Source organism: Micropterus salmoides, unplaced genomic scaffold (assembly GCF_014851395.1).
Source record: "Micropterus salmoides isolate LMB-PRFRI ecotype aquatic unplaced genomic scaffold, ASM1485139v1 Ms_hic_scaffold_5, whole genome shotgun sequence".
Taxonomy (NCBI): domain Eukaryota; kingdom Metazoa; phylum Chordata; class Actinopteri; order Centrarchiformes; family Centrarchidae; genus Micropterus; species Micropterus salmoides.
In genome coordinates, this window is record NW_024044237.1 from 22,154,492 (window position 1) to 22,169,125 (window position 14,634).

Genomic DNA, 14,634 nt, shown 5'->3' on the forward strand with positions numbered 1-14,634 from the left:
AATGGCCAGAGAAATCTGAGGAGTTTTGTAGAATTGTAGTCTACATTCCCTAATAGTAGATGAATGACTACAGATGAGTGAAAATATTTGAAGTAATTCACCACAGTCAGAAATGTCCAAAAACCTGGACAGTCTACTTATGGCTCAGCCTGACCCCTAGTGGGCAGAAATTGTACACAATAAAGAAGTCAAGCAGGTTCCTTGCTTATGTTTGGGTTAAAATTACTTAACATTCTTCACTCTCTGAAATTATGTTTCAGAATATGTATTTCCCCCCTATGAAACTGTTTCTCAGCAGTGATGAAACATACATGCAAAATTAAAGGTGGCTAAACTTATATTTTCAAAAAGTCTGTACACCATCAGGGTAAGAAGAAACCGACAGACTCACTGTGTCTCTAAGGCTCTAAGTTTTTTTATGAACATTTTTGATTATTTCTATTAGCGATTAATCAGCAGATAATTTTTTTGATTAATCGATCAAGCATGTTTGCTATAAAATATCAGAAAATAATGAGAAAGGTGACATCTCTAAGAGTCTTGAGAAAAACTTTTTTTGTTTGAACAACAGTCCAAAACAAGGTGTTTACAATCTAATCTATCTATCTATAAATACAGTAAAATATGTCAGTGGTGGAAGACTCAGATACTTAACCTAAGTAGGAGTAGCAATACCACAATGCACAAATACTCAGTCCTACATTTGAAATTCAATTTGAGTAGAATTACATAAATGTACTTAAAAGTATCCAAAGTAACTACTCATTTTGCAGAATGTCCCCTTTCAGAGGGTTAAATTATGGATCCCCCAGAGGTCCTTAAATATATATTTTTAATCTTTTGCACAGAAAATATTTATTTCAAGCAAGTTATTATCTAACCAAAAAAATAATGATTTTAGGACTCCAGAGGCTCTTCTCTTGTTTTGTTGCAGGACAGGTTAAAACATTATCATTTTTATTGGCGACCAAGCAGACTTTTAAAATTTTTCAATGTGAGCAGGTCTAATGAGCCGCATGAAACACCTGTGTGGGTGTAAAGGGCCTCCATTTCTAATAGTACATCTTATTTTATTAGCTCATCATATTGTTTGAATGTAAAATCAAAGTAACCGCTAACTTCAGATAAAAGTAAGAGTACAGTATTTAACTAAATATTTTCACTTAAGTTCAGTTCTTAAATACGTGTACTTTCACCACCATGAACCATCCATAAAGCAGTATTGATAACATGACACGTGGCAAAATACAATGTGTTATTTGGTTCAGTTCATGTCAAATGCACTTCACATGCTGTAAACAAATGTTAATTTAAATTACAATTTGCATGTCACAACTAATATTTCTTACAAGGTAAATTACATTACTTGCTTTGGGATGTCCATTAACCAAATTTTGCAAGTCAACTCTCAGAATGTGTAAGCATGTGTTCACAAGCTTCTCAGAAAAGTAATTAGAAACATTTTTAGATGTATGTGCTGTTTTTGTTTTTTCTTTAGAGGAAATCCTAACGAAATTGAAATAATAAACTGCTTGGCTAAAGGTTATTGTACATTATTAATAAATTCTATTCCAAACTAACAAGTTTTAACTATTGGAGCACTGGTGTAATAAAAGGTTACTGAAAACTTCTTTCTAAACAGGGAAAGACTGAACAAAAAGGACCATAAAACCAACCACACTGAAGTGAAGCACACCGCTTCATGGTTCGGGGGTTGTGGTAAGCTACAGCAGACATTGTCCAGTATTTTCTGTGCTCTGATCGCTGATCCATAACATTAGAAAGTAGCAGCAGGTTATAGTAACACATTCCTGAGTTGTACAAATGTGTCAACTAATTGCGCACTGTCTTGTTAAAGTTAATGATTCAGCACCTTGTTAAACATGACAAATAGCCACACATCTGTAGTGAGGCAGCGGGCTTTGAATATAGTACATTAGCAGAGCTCAATGATCAGTTTTTACTAAGAGGACACATCATTCAGTAAGCATGGCAGAAAATAACCGAATAGTTTCAAACGAAAAACGGAAGCAAAGATAAATCAAAATCAACAATTTATTTTCTCTCTCCATAGGGATTAGGACAAACATTTACAAGAATTGTAACAGGGACAATACTGGGAGGAGGATTTAAAATCTCCTTTGATTTCCACCTGTACTTCTCTGTGGTTCACCAACTATTCCAGAGGCACTCTAATACAACGCAATGCAGCGATCTCTTGACTAAATATTCTGGAAAAATAATACTAATACTGGAGAAATGGCGGAAACAAAAGAACCGCTTGCTAAACACATGTACTGTAGACGTTAAGTGCTTCCAAACACATTGGGAGGACCAAACACAGTACAGGGAAGAGTACAAAACAATTTTGGGCTGAAATGAGGTGGAAGTGGAAGAGCATAGTTCAAAGCATTATCTTCCAACTGCACATCAGAGATGCAAACATCTCCAGTTTTTACAGATGAATCATTGAATGTCATCTTTATTGGCAAAAAACATGTGGTAACATGCACTGCTGTTGCCACAAGATGAATCTTTGCAATGCATTATCGTCTGAAATCCTGACTTTCTACAGGGCTCAAGTGCAATAGTTAGTCCTAACTCTGGCATCATGTACATTTTAACTATATGGCTTACAAGGTAAACAGGTCCATATAAACTAGAAAGGTACATCTTTCATTAATCAAAACTATGGTACAGCAAAATATTGGCAAAAAAACTACAGAGCTAAGTAACTTTATGTAAACAATGGTATATCACTGTACAGCTTATCCTAACATGGTATTTACAGGTCAAGTTCTCTTTTACTAGCTAGTTCCCATGTACACAGGGTCAAATGTAAAGGAAAAAACACAGTGTGATGATGACACTGTACGTTAGGCAATTTCAACCATCCCATCTACTTGCTAAGAACTGGATTAAAAGAGAAGAAACCCAACAAAACGGCATTTGAATCTACATACTTGTTGAATTACCCATTGCCTTCCTCCTCATGTTACATGTAGAGTTATTTAAAAAAAAAATTCATACATAAGGCAAGGATAGCTAAGGAAGGTGGAGGCATCACATTCTTTGCAAGGGATTACTGATATAATAGATGGGATACAGGTTGATGGTTCTTTGGGTTAAATGCACTTTTCGAGAGTTTCACTTGTTTGTCACATGTAACAAAAACACATCCGAGTGCAACAAAGGGGACATGTCTAGTTCTGTCGGGAAAATGTGCAAAATCTGCTCTAAAGCAAAGTGACAGTGTTGCAAATTCTAATGTACAAGGTACTGGGAGACGTAAGGGGTCGTCACGAGAGACGCCAGTGCAGACCCTCCAAAATACTGTATTTACAAGGCACTAAGGATAAGATTCAAGGGCCACACATCCAGTCCTTTAACAGCCTCCTCAGTCCGGTCGGAATATAGGATATTTCGGTAGGAATTCTATAAGAATCACCTGTAGAGAGAAAAAGACAAATTATTATTTAATATAAATTTAACTGCAAGATGTTTAGAACTGTTCTAACTTGAGCTGAAACTATCAGTCAATTGACAGAAAATTAATCGATAACGCCTTATTTAAAGAACTATGTGACTTGGTAATAATTACATGAAAGAGAAATGTTTGACAAAGCAACCCTCTCTAAAAAATTAAGTTTATATTCAACTAATTCGCAACAGCAAATATGTTTTGAAGGAAAAGTAATGCTGACCGGATTAGGTTTTCTATCAACATAATCCAGAAATGTTGTTTATTTCCTCATCTGGCAAGTTGCAAAAATCCTGAAAGTATCTCATTCTGTACAATACAATATCTGCTCATAGTGACTACAGCATTATTAACCTCTTTTTATAGTTAGCTTCTCCAATGTGAAGATTAGTTGCTTTTCTTTGTCATATATTGACAAAGAGATAGATTAGATTGTAAACACCTTGTTTTGGACTGTTGTTCAAACAAAAAAAGGTTTTCTCAAGACTCTTAGAGATGTCACCTTTCTCATTATTTTCTGATATTTTATAGCAAACATGCTTGATCAATTAATCAAATAAATAATCTGCTGATTAATCGCTAATAGAAATAATCAAAACTGTTCATGAAAAAACTTAGAGCCTACTTACGTATTCCATCATATTACTGCTTTCACATTTTCTTTTACTGAGTTTCCAGTGCAGCCCCAGCTGATGAGAGAAGAAAAGACACAGACACAATGAATGAGTATCGCTCTCACCCTCAAACAGACACGCACACAAACACACCCACACAAAGGAAAATCAGTCTGAAATCTCCCCTTCAGTGTCGGGGGAATTTGGCAGCAGGGTTGTCTGGTCTCACTGAGGTCAAACTGTGGCCAGACACCCTGAAGAGCTTCCTTTATGCCTTTGCACAGCTACTAGCTGTAATTTGTTGCTGCGAGACAAAACAAAATTAACATGGCATGTTACTGCTGACCTTGCGGTCCTCTCAGACCTTGTGCTCCAGATCTGACTCACACTGCTTTGAGGGACGTGTTAGAGGGTTAGAGTTTACAAAACAGATTAATGGTCATTATCCATCATGATGATACTCAACTTACACTGCACATCTGACACAGACAATTAAACACTTTCACACAGGTGCTAATGTGCAATTTGTCGTCTTTCTTACCTTGTGGTATAAGCGATTATTTTCCCACTCTAACAACTTGTGAATAGACCGTCTTGTCTGTTGGAACAGAAAACAAATGCATGTATATTAATGCAAGCACCAAAATACTCATTACTCAGTTTAACACGTTAACAGGTAACAGTAAACAGCCACAATGTTAGGATTTATGGACTGAACTCCCAATTTACCAGCTAGTAATTTCCACTTTGTTGTCATTAATTCTGAGTGGTAACACCACCTTTAAACGACACAGCCATGAGCTGGGCAGGACAGGAGCTGTGCAGCGCTATGCGTCATTTCTACACACAGCCACTAATTGAACATGAGTTGTTATTACCCTCTACACTTAAACCAATGCAACTGAATTGCTATAACAGCCCCTGAGTAATCAGCGCTGATGTAAGGGAGAGTTAAACTGTCCAACTCGTGTCACAGGAGGTCTGGGACTTACTCTCTTGTTGAGGCAGATAACAGGCCATAGACTGCAGCCTACTGTACAGCAACAACACAGGCAGCCGCAAAGAAGCCACTTCACATTCACAGGCAAGTTCTTCTTCAAGCAAGCATTCACCCTGCTGATGCTGGTTTTGAATTCTTCTGGCGCTACCTAGAAAATAAAGAAAACGCATGGATGTGTGTATACCAAAATAAACAGTATCTAGAGGGCCTTTGCAAAGAAATTATTAGAACATTGAAGCAATAATTGCACAGAGCAAAAGGGGAAGAGACAATTCAGGTTTTTCCAGGTGATGCAGACGTGAAAGATTCCTAATTGCTCAAAAGTAAAGCTGTGCACAAAGATCAAAGCGCTTTAGAAAACCAACAGGTAGATATTTGCAAATGTTGTCCAGAGATGAGATCTCCAAACACTATGCCTCTGACTTGCTAACCAAGCTCTAGATTGTTCAAGGCAAGGAGGGACTCAAAGGAGAGATAAGCTCAGTGCCTGTGGCAGCGGCGGCCAAACAACTTGAATGGATGCTCATTCCTCGCTGAGTCTGTACGCCATAAAACAGGGGTCGTAATCTTTTATGACAGGATGCAAAGGTCTCTTTGCAAACAGCCAAAGACCTCAGAATAAAGCCCAGCAGGGCCTGATCTGCACCCTTCAATCATCATAATTGTGACCTCATCCATCACATGTCACCCTGGGTCACAATACTGAAGATACTTTTTATTGCCCCACACTTCCCTCTGCCTGCTCTTACCCCTACATCCTTTTTGTTTTTCTGCGTCCGACCCAGGAAGCTTTCCTTTCTTGTCTACGGCAGAGTCTTCATTTCATTATTTTATCACCTGGAGCTAAACCCTCAAAAACACTGGGATCCCCGCCAACTCATAGACGGCTTACTCATTTACAGAGCTGGACAGCAGCACATTCAGGCTCTTTTCTATGCACTATGGTGCGTTAGTTGAAACGCAGCTCCACCAGATCAAAACCACTTGGAGAAGTTTGAATGGGTTGGTTTGGGGAAGTTGGGGCTGTTAAGGGCCCAAAAGAACAACAGAATCACTGTGGCTTTAATGGCTTAATTCTTCCTCCTTGGAATTGAACAGAAAGCCTGTAAGACTGAAGTACAAGAAAACTAAAAAAGCAACTGTACCTTTCCCGTGAGAACAGAGGGAAATTCTGTGTCAAATCTGTTGCTCAGTCCAAATCTGAAAAAAGCAACAACAGACAAAATGTGAGCATTGATATGGTAATAAAAATGTATTTAAAACTAAGTACAAACTAAGTACAAATACTGCTGTTACTATGAACAAGATGAGAACAGAAATAATCTAGGGCATAATTAAATTGTTTAATTATGTGATGAGACATAACGTGCTAACTTACAAACTATTTATCTGGCACAGTTTTTTCAAGTTTATTTTAGTTGACATTAAGATAAAGGGGGGACAACCAACGTATACAGAATAAAGACTTATTGCTATTATAGACCTTGATGTAAAAAGAGTAAAGATGCAGGCGTCCAGCTAACTGGAAGAGACATCATATTACCAACACACCAACACAATAATACTTATATCATCATTAGTAATAATACTTCAAGTCAAACATCCAAAAAATGTATTACAAACAAATTATAACTCGAATGAAAAGCGCACACATCCAAACTTCTCTTAAGGCATTTGTGCTTTATTTTACAGCAGTGGTCTGATTGGTGAGAACTGACCAGACTTACTGTGACACTCACATGGGTATTGCGTGATCACTCCTAATAATTAGCTTGTATTTATCTATATACACAGGCATGTTCACACCTTCATCTTTACCAGCGGAAGATCATTTGTGCTTGAAAAGTTGTCGTGTCCATGTAGAATAAAAGAAGAACTAGGAATGAATGTATATTTTCAATTCTCAGTGGGCACATTAGCACTGTTGGTTTACTGTAACATCCCTTGATGTTAATTTTGTTTCTAGAGCTGCAACAATTAATCATTTTTGTTTCAACTATTAAATTAATTGCCAACTATTTTGATAATTATTTCATTGGTTTGAGTATTTAATTAAGAAATAAAGTTTAAATTCTTTTGCAGCTTCTTAAATGTGAACATTTACTGGTTTCTTTATTCCTCTATGACAGTAAAGTAAATACATTTGGGTTGTGGACAAAACAAGACCTTTAAGGACATCAAGGTCATCTTTGATGGACATTTTATAGACCAAACAACTAATCGACAGATTAATCAACAATGAAAATAATCACTAGTTGCAGCTCTAGTTGTTTCTTCTATATCACTTTACCACAAAGTTTCCCATGTTCACAAAGCTCAATAATAAAACCCATGTGAACACTAACACATGGGAATGTGTTATAAAATTAATATCCTCACTTATTTTGTCTATTTAAAATCCAAAGCTGGCTAAGAAAGCTGAGAAAGGTTTCACCATCTGCTAGACAGGTTAATGTTATGATGACAGTGAAAAACATTTTCAACTTACATGCAATTATTTCTCTGAATAAAACTCCCTGGACTACAGCATGACGTCATATCGGGGGGACTGACAAGGTACAATTTGTCATTACCGAAATTTTAAGTCCCTTCATGCTACACACACAGAAGTTAGCATATAATTAAGTGTAAATTAGAATATGGTAACATATACAATAAAACAACAGGATATATATATCACCCTGAAAAACTGCGGCAGCCTCAATCAAAAATGTAGCTGAGACATCCTAATGTAAACAATGATAAAACTAGCAATAAAAATGGTCTTAGACGGTGATTAAGCCGGAGACGTTGAGTTGACTTGGCAGATAACTTAATAATGTCTGTGTTAACAACATAAGACGGAGGTTGTTGTGTTATTCTGCTCGGTTATAACGTTAGACCTCTAGCTAACGTTAACAGTACATCAAATGTAAACTTGCCTACCACTGAATATCGGTTGCTAGCCTTACACAACTGTTAAAGCTATGTCATAATAATATTGGGCAAACCAACTATCCTCTTGACAAAACATATGGCTAACTGTTGACGTTAGTTGTTTTGTTTTTGCGGTAGCTAGCATGCTAGCATGCTAACCAGGCTAAAGTAGAAGACACCAAAACAACAAAGCGACAGCGGGACAGACAGCAGCGACAGAAACGGCTCTGCTTACACTGTGATGTGCCCGGCCCCTCGCATAACCACAGGCTCCGGACAGTATCTGGGTAAGTGTTCCTCGCTCACTACGTGCTCATCCTCTTCGTCTTCCAACTCATAAATGGTATCAAAGTCCGCCATGTTGGGTAGTAAGACGCTCATGACGTCTCCTACGGGGCTGCGCACAGACGCACGAGCGGGCGCGTGGAGTTAAGAGCGATCACTTCCACTCTGTGTCCAGAACCAGAGCTGGAAATCATCATCAAAACGACCTTTTAACATCAGTGAGACATAACAGATGTGGATAAGTAGAATCTGTTAGACCCAAAACTTAGTAACAGAGTGATAAATTCTGCAGTTTGCATTCATTAATTCTGACATGGGTCAAAGTCCTCCTCCCAAAATAGCCAGTCTAGCCACATGACTATTAACATGTCACTTCCACTAAATAGGCTTACGCATGAACCTACACTTTGAACACACTAAAACAGACCAATGTCAAGTCTACATGCTAAAACGTTTTTATAGCCTATAAGATGTTTCCCTGACATTGAATACCAAATTAAAGTGCACCTGTTGAGATAGTAGGCTACCACAGGCCTGTCTGATCATAACCATAAATGTAGGCCTACCATAGTTTACAAGAGTTAGATAAAGATTTGTGGCACATGTCAAGTGTTATACAGAACAGGAAAAAAAGACGCTCCATGATTTTAATTGTTATAGGCCTAGCCTATTCATTTGTGTATGAGGAATGTCAGAGGTATGCATATGCATGTCCAAGCTTCCAAGAAATAAGAGAAACGACAGGTATATTCCAAAAAAAAAAGACATTTTATTTACACTTTGAGCACTGCCATCAGACGACCGTCGTACCCTATCATTCAACAGCTGTTCCTGCTTTACTAAAGCAGGTAATATTGTGCTGGAAAAAAAAGATTTGTCACGTTTGTCCAGTTTGGCATGAGCTACATACAATCCAGTTTAAAACGTCATTAAAATGTCCCTGAATTCTCATTTTATTCACATACATGTCATCACATACAACAAAAGGATATTTATATCTTATTAACTCACAAACAATTTAAAGCTTTTAAGTTTGAAACACGTCAATTTTTACGTTGTTTTTAACCCCACGTTATAACTATTCTATAAAAAGCAATATTTCAAGAGCCTCCAGCATTTCGTTGCTATAAATCAAATATTTTATCCACAGCTTTGTGCAGTTCAGATCTTCTGGCTGCCTATCAAGTGTCCTGTCAGCGTGTCGGAGTGCTCAGTTATGTTAGATGGTCCAGAGGGGGAACTGCTTTACTGAGTCACAGTCACTTGCTGTATATTCCTGATAGATGGCAAGGTGTTCATTCCCTGAGGAGGGTACAGAGAGCCGTGGATGTCTGTGGGACTGAGAGACCCCGGCACCGGCAGAGGGCTCACCGAACCCGGGTCACTGTGCACAGAGCCCCCGCTGCCGTCAGACTGACCCAGCTTCTTCTTGATCATTTTCCTCTCTTTGGCTCTGCGGTTCTGAAACCAGATTTTCACCTGAAAAAGCCCAAAGAAATGGACGTTAAAGCGACATTTTTGGGTGTGTGCTACCTCATTTAATCTCCAAGCATTTCTATATCGCTTAATTAAAACACACCTAAATTAATAATATAAAACAATAATTAGGCTATTAAGAATAATGCTACCTCGTTTGAATTCCATGCCAGCCCTTTATAATTAAAATAAAATACATTTAAAAAGATAGGTCTATAGAGTGGAAAACACTGTCAATGAATAACAATAACTGACACGTTTAATCTCCATTTCATTACTGGGGGGAAAAAATGCCCATTACCCAATAGATATAAATAACTAACTGTCTTTGTCCATAATTTGATATTATTTTCTGCTGTCATTTCAAATTGATAGTAAATATGAAAACCTGTGTGTGCACATGAGCGTTTATATTTCAAAAATGTCAGGCACTATTAATAACATAATCTATTTGTAGGCCTATGTTTGACTTATTATTTAACATGGAATAATTGATGAATTGATAATAACTAAAGACAACATGTCAGGGGTTAAGGTATCTTTAAATATATCCCAGGCAAATTTCTGAATCCTGAACGTAAATATGCAGAGTTTCAACAGCAAAAATTTATTTTGACAACACTGACATCGTGTAAGTTACACATATGAAAACAATCCTACATGTCTAAATGGTGCCTTTTAATGCTCATACATGACATAGGTAGCCTATGTCATACGTTTAAAGCACTCATCGCTGCTTTCTGCAATGAAAATAAACCAGAATCGTTTCATACCTGTCTTTCCGACAAACCGAGGTTGACAGCCAGTTCAGATTTCCTCCTGATGGTGATGTATCTGTTGAAATGAAACTCCTTCTCCAGCTCCAGCCTCTGATGGTCTGTGTAAACTACCCTGTATTTCTCCTTCGTTCTTGTTTTACCTGCGAACAAGAAACAAAAACACACAGCATGAAGATTGTGCAGGTAGGTGGTTGAACTGGAACATTTATACTGGGGAGGCTGCATGCCAAGACCGGCCTATCTGCACACGGCATCTTTATTAGCTGCCCCTTAAATCCACATCTCTTTGCTCTGGCTACAGATACGCAAATTGGGCTTCATCTTGCTTTGATGACAACTGTAGAACAGTGAAATTCAAACAGCCAGCAATCAGATCCTCCAGAGACAAGTTAAAAAGAAACACACGACACAGGAGTTAAGAAAAAAACATCTTCAAAGACGTAGCATTAATGCACATTATTCCACCTTAAACACCTCCAGACAGTATGTGGGTTCTTCAATTTTTCAGGCCTGCTATAGGTGTTTTTCTTTTAATGTATGTACTTTGAAAACAAATGGCTGACATTTTAAAAATGATATGGACACCCATATCCTTACAAAAACCATAAAATAAATTGATCTAACGAATATGAATTAGTGTAACACAGTAGGGCTGGGTTTTCCCCCCTAGACCCTCATAATTAAAAATATTCGATTTCAAACTGTAATTTACGCCAACGTAAAGGCCTACTGTATGCACGACTCCACGTTTGAGACGTTGGCTGTGAAAAACGTCACTCTTTCCGGCAATATAACTCTTGGAGAGGAAGGGAGGTTGGTGCATATCAAAGTGAAGAGGTGTTGAAAGCAAAGGCCTCCGCCTGGATATGACGGATAACACTAAAAACACCAAACAATGTGACAGGGAAATCGACCACACATCTCCAATGACATTAACATCACAACTGGGCCTGGCGACGGTTCCTCACACCTCCTTTTTTATTTCCATCACAGGAGAGAATACAGTAATAGACTGAGCTGATGGCCTTCAGTCCATTTTCTATCAAAATTATGAGATATGGAAACGAAGTATGGACACATTTGACTGAGTCCTTGTGGTGCGAGTCTAATGAAATTCATTAATATTATGTTATGGAGGCCTCTTCAATCACATCCTTTAAATGTTCTCATTCTGTAAACATTTTACACTCTGTTAACCTAAATGCAAGCAACCTCTATATGGCAAGTGTCAAAAGACCAGCGTTTCCTTATGTTCTTTCAATTTCTGTCAAGTTCTTTCTACTGTTGGCATTTCAGCATTTTCACCAACATTATGTCTGATCTATTGATGGTAAGTCCATGTTGCTGATTAAACAAATTCGATACGCTAGAAAAAAATATTAAAATGTGTGCGTAAAATCCAGTTGGACTCAAGGAAACACAAACTCTTGGGAGCGCAAAAACCTTAGGTTTTAGTTGCAAGAAAAGCAAAGGAACGCAGATTAGAATAACATAATTTTGGCACATTGTTTAGGATGATGAACTCACCTGTAGAAGATGATTGCGCCGTTTTACTCATCCACTGGAATGAATTGCGTCTCTCTCTATCAGGAGAAAGTTGTGCGACAGTAACGTTGTCCGGCGGCGGCTGTAACACCGCAGATCCTGGAGGATGCATATGACTGTACTCAGATGGGCAGTAAGGAACCTGTCCAGGAGAGGAGTTGTTCATGGGTGTAGGAATAGTATTAGGTGGTCCCAGACTGTATGCGCCCCAGTCCTCCCGTGGAGCGCCATATGCAGCTCCCCAACTTCCCGCAGACTGTGCGTGCGTATCCATGTTTGGCACATGATGGTATCCAGTAAAGTCTGGGTACTGTGGTGTAGAAACAAAGTTCTGTGGAGGCAGATTGATGCTTGATCTTCTTACTGGCCCTTGGTGATACATGCCGCTTTCTTTATCCAGAAGGTATCCCACATACATGATTTGTACAAAAAAAACAATGAAATGTAGTAATAGCAGCAAAGGGAATTATGTGGCCTGTTTTAAGGCGACATTGCTGCCCTGAACTTGTTAAAAACAATCCTTCTGCTGTTTACTCCAAATGTGTTCCCAAAGTGAAATGCGACGTAGTTCCAGTCTGTCTCCAGTCTCACATGATGTGGCTCTGTTGACAAAATGGTAAGGTATACTAAGGCCTGCCTGACGTCAGCCAACTCCTCAACTCTTGGAGATTTGCATTCAAATGTGAACTGACCGCTGCCGCCGGCACAGCTGTCCCCTTGCGGCTGTCCTGTAGCGCGTCATCATCTGACAGTGGGCCTATCCTGAACACGAGTTCTCCTCTCCATGAATATATTAACACCGCGGCCTATCAGATGCACATGCACGAACCGACAATAAACCGAGGCAAAGGCCTGTGCGTTATTGCGCGCAGATATATTTTCTTAAGCACTTACTTTCTTGTGATAATTGAGTTTAACATTAACAGAATATAGATACTAAATTACACATTAGTCTATGAGTTTTATCTAAATCCAGAACATTTAGCACATTTTTCACATCGTTTGGATATAAAACTTGTTATTTTGGGAACTCAGCTTCCAACCACGCTTCACGCGTAAACCCCAGTTGTATTTGTTAAGATATTCACTTGCAAACGAGGTGCAAAGTATGAGAGACTTTCTCTTGAAACAAGCCGGACCTTTCGTATTCCGTGTTCACACCTCAAGGTCGCACTTCGCAGCTAATTCCGGTTACAAGGAAACTCCAACAACCCCCTCTGTGACAAACAGCGGCCCTCGACACATCACTGTCCCCGCTGCCCCTGAAATTACAGTGGATGTATTTTTCTGTGATCATGTCACCAGCCAGATTAAAAATCACAGTTTTCAAAACGCATTTGGACATGGTTCCTTAAAAGTGCCAATTACTCTGCTGCAAGCATGCGCTGGAAACTAAAACATTTAGGGCAACAGCTTTAATTCAGTAGATCAAACAAACCCACTGAGCATAAATCTGAAAATGCCAGTTCAAAAGTTTTTTCCCCCGGCCCAAGTCTGAAGTGTACTCCTGTCTGTATTGATCATTGTGGTTGGATAACTTTATGCACCATTTGAGGAGTACTAGGCCAACTAGAAGTCTACTTATTCTCTTATTCTGTCTGCTCTTGGTATTTTTCTGATTAATTTGTTAGCAGTCTGAGGGCTTATTTAGCAGAGTTGACGGATTGGTTTGTCTAAAGTCATAAATGCTGATGAATGTCTGAACCATCTGGTTATGGAGTGGGCCTCTGACAGTCCACGGCCAGTCAGGTCTCTGATTTACACAGTTCAGTCTGTCAGTCTGCTGTCTGTTTAAAGAGCCAGTTCAGGATCTACTGTGACACGTTTTTGCTTGTTTCCCGACTGTTGGCTTTAATAGAAACGTTAGTGTACACCGTGGTGCAGTGTCAATCTGTCAATAGCACAAGCACGAATACATGCACAATGTCTTTACTCTTGAAGGACCCTACACATTTTAACAGGGTGATGATAGCAGGAATTCCGGTCATGAAGACTCCATGCACAAAAATAGATCGGTGAGATCAGGAGAATTCCTTGGGAATCACCACACTAAGAATAGCACTTTATTTCTCACTTCTTTATCTAAACGAGTTTATCTTTTCCCTGTCATATATCATCCACTTTAGACTAAGCTACATCACTTCATCATACTGTACTTGCAACGAGGTTACTTTGTTCTGTCCTGTAGTTTCCAGTGTGCAGATTGAGTATTCAGATTCAGTGCTGCCCTCTTGTGGATTTCTGCAAAATCAGAAAACAGCTGCTGTAATAAAAATGGAGACTTGATATCTGTCTGACCACGAGTGGTGGAAAAAGTACATTTACTGAAATACTCAACTAAAGTACAAAAAAAAAAAGAAAAAAAAGAAAATTTATTTGAGTATTTACATTTTCTGCTACTTTAAGCTTCTACTCCACTATGCTACTTTTCAGAGGCAATTACTGTCCTTTTTACGCCCCTACATGAAGCTATCTGATAACTTTACTTTGCGGATTCAGAATAATAACACAAAATATAATCAACAAATAAATAATGAT

The 14,634-nt window shown here is 38.5% G+C and overlaps 2 protein-coding genes across 2 annotated transcripts; both read right to left on the minus strand.

Annotated features, from left to right (window-relative positions):
- Nucleotides 1-2,037: 2,037 nt before the first annotated feature.
- chic1 (cysteine-rich hydrophobic domain 1) lies at nt 2,038-8,413 on the minus strand. Its single transcript, XM_038699784.1, has 6 exons — nt 8,247-8,413; nt 6,241-6,295; nt 5,088-5,243; nt 4,637-4,693; nt 4,111-4,170; nt 2,038-3,448 (listed from the first exon to the last, which is right to left on the minus strand). Exons 1-6 carry the CDS (start codon nt 8,390-8,392, stop codon nt 3,398-3,400), a joined length of 525 nt encoding a protein of 174 aa, XP_038555712.1. The 5' UTR covers nt 8,393-8,413; the 3' UTR covers nt 2,038-3,397.
- A 974-nt stretch (nt 8,414-9,387) lies between these two features.
- On the minus strand, nt 9,388-12,828 carry cdx4 (caudal type homeobox 4). The gene is made up of 3 exons (XM_038700009.1): nt 12,079-12,828; nt 10,546-10,691; nt 9,388-9,775 (listed from the first exon to the last, which is right to left on the minus strand). The coding sequence occupies exons 1-3, from the start codon at nt 12,512-12,514 to the stop codon at nt 9,542-9,544; spliced, it is 816 nt and encodes a 271-aa protein (XP_038555937.1). The 5' UTR covers nt 12,515-12,828; the 3' UTR covers nt 9,388-9,541.
- Between the last annotated feature and the right edge of the window lie 1,806 nt (nt 12,829-14,634).

What these genes read in the sequence shown, in the direction of transcription:
- chic1 (XM_038699784.1), bottom strand. Translation starts at nt 8,392, where the DNA reads ATGAGCGTCTTACTACCCAACATGGCGGACTTTGATACCATTTATGAG. An exon ending in CCTCTGTTCTCACGGGAAAG is followed by an intron (nt 5,244 to 6,240) that starts GTACAGTTGCTT and finishes TTTATTTTCTAG; the next exon opens with GTAGCGCCAGAAGAATTCAA. An exon ending in GCAGTAATATGATGGAATAC is followed by an intron (nt 3,449 to 4,110) that starts GTAAGTAGGCTC and finishes TTCTCTCTACAG; the next exon opens with GTGATTCTTATAGAATTCCT.
- cdx4 (XM_038700009.1), bottom strand. Translation starts at nt 12,514, where the DNA reads ATGTATGTGGGATACCTTCTGGATAAAGAAAGCGGCATGTATCACCAA. An exon ending in GGCGCAATCATCTTCTACAG is followed by an intron (nt 10,692 to 12,078) that starts GTGAGTTCATCA and finishes TCTTGTTCGCAG; the next exon opens with GTAAAACAAGAACGAAGGAG. An exon ending in TCGGTTTGTCGGAAAGACAG is followed by an intron (nt 9,776 to 10,545) that starts GTATGAAACGAT and finishes GGGCTTTTTCAG; the next exon opens with GTGAAAATCTGGTTTCAGAA.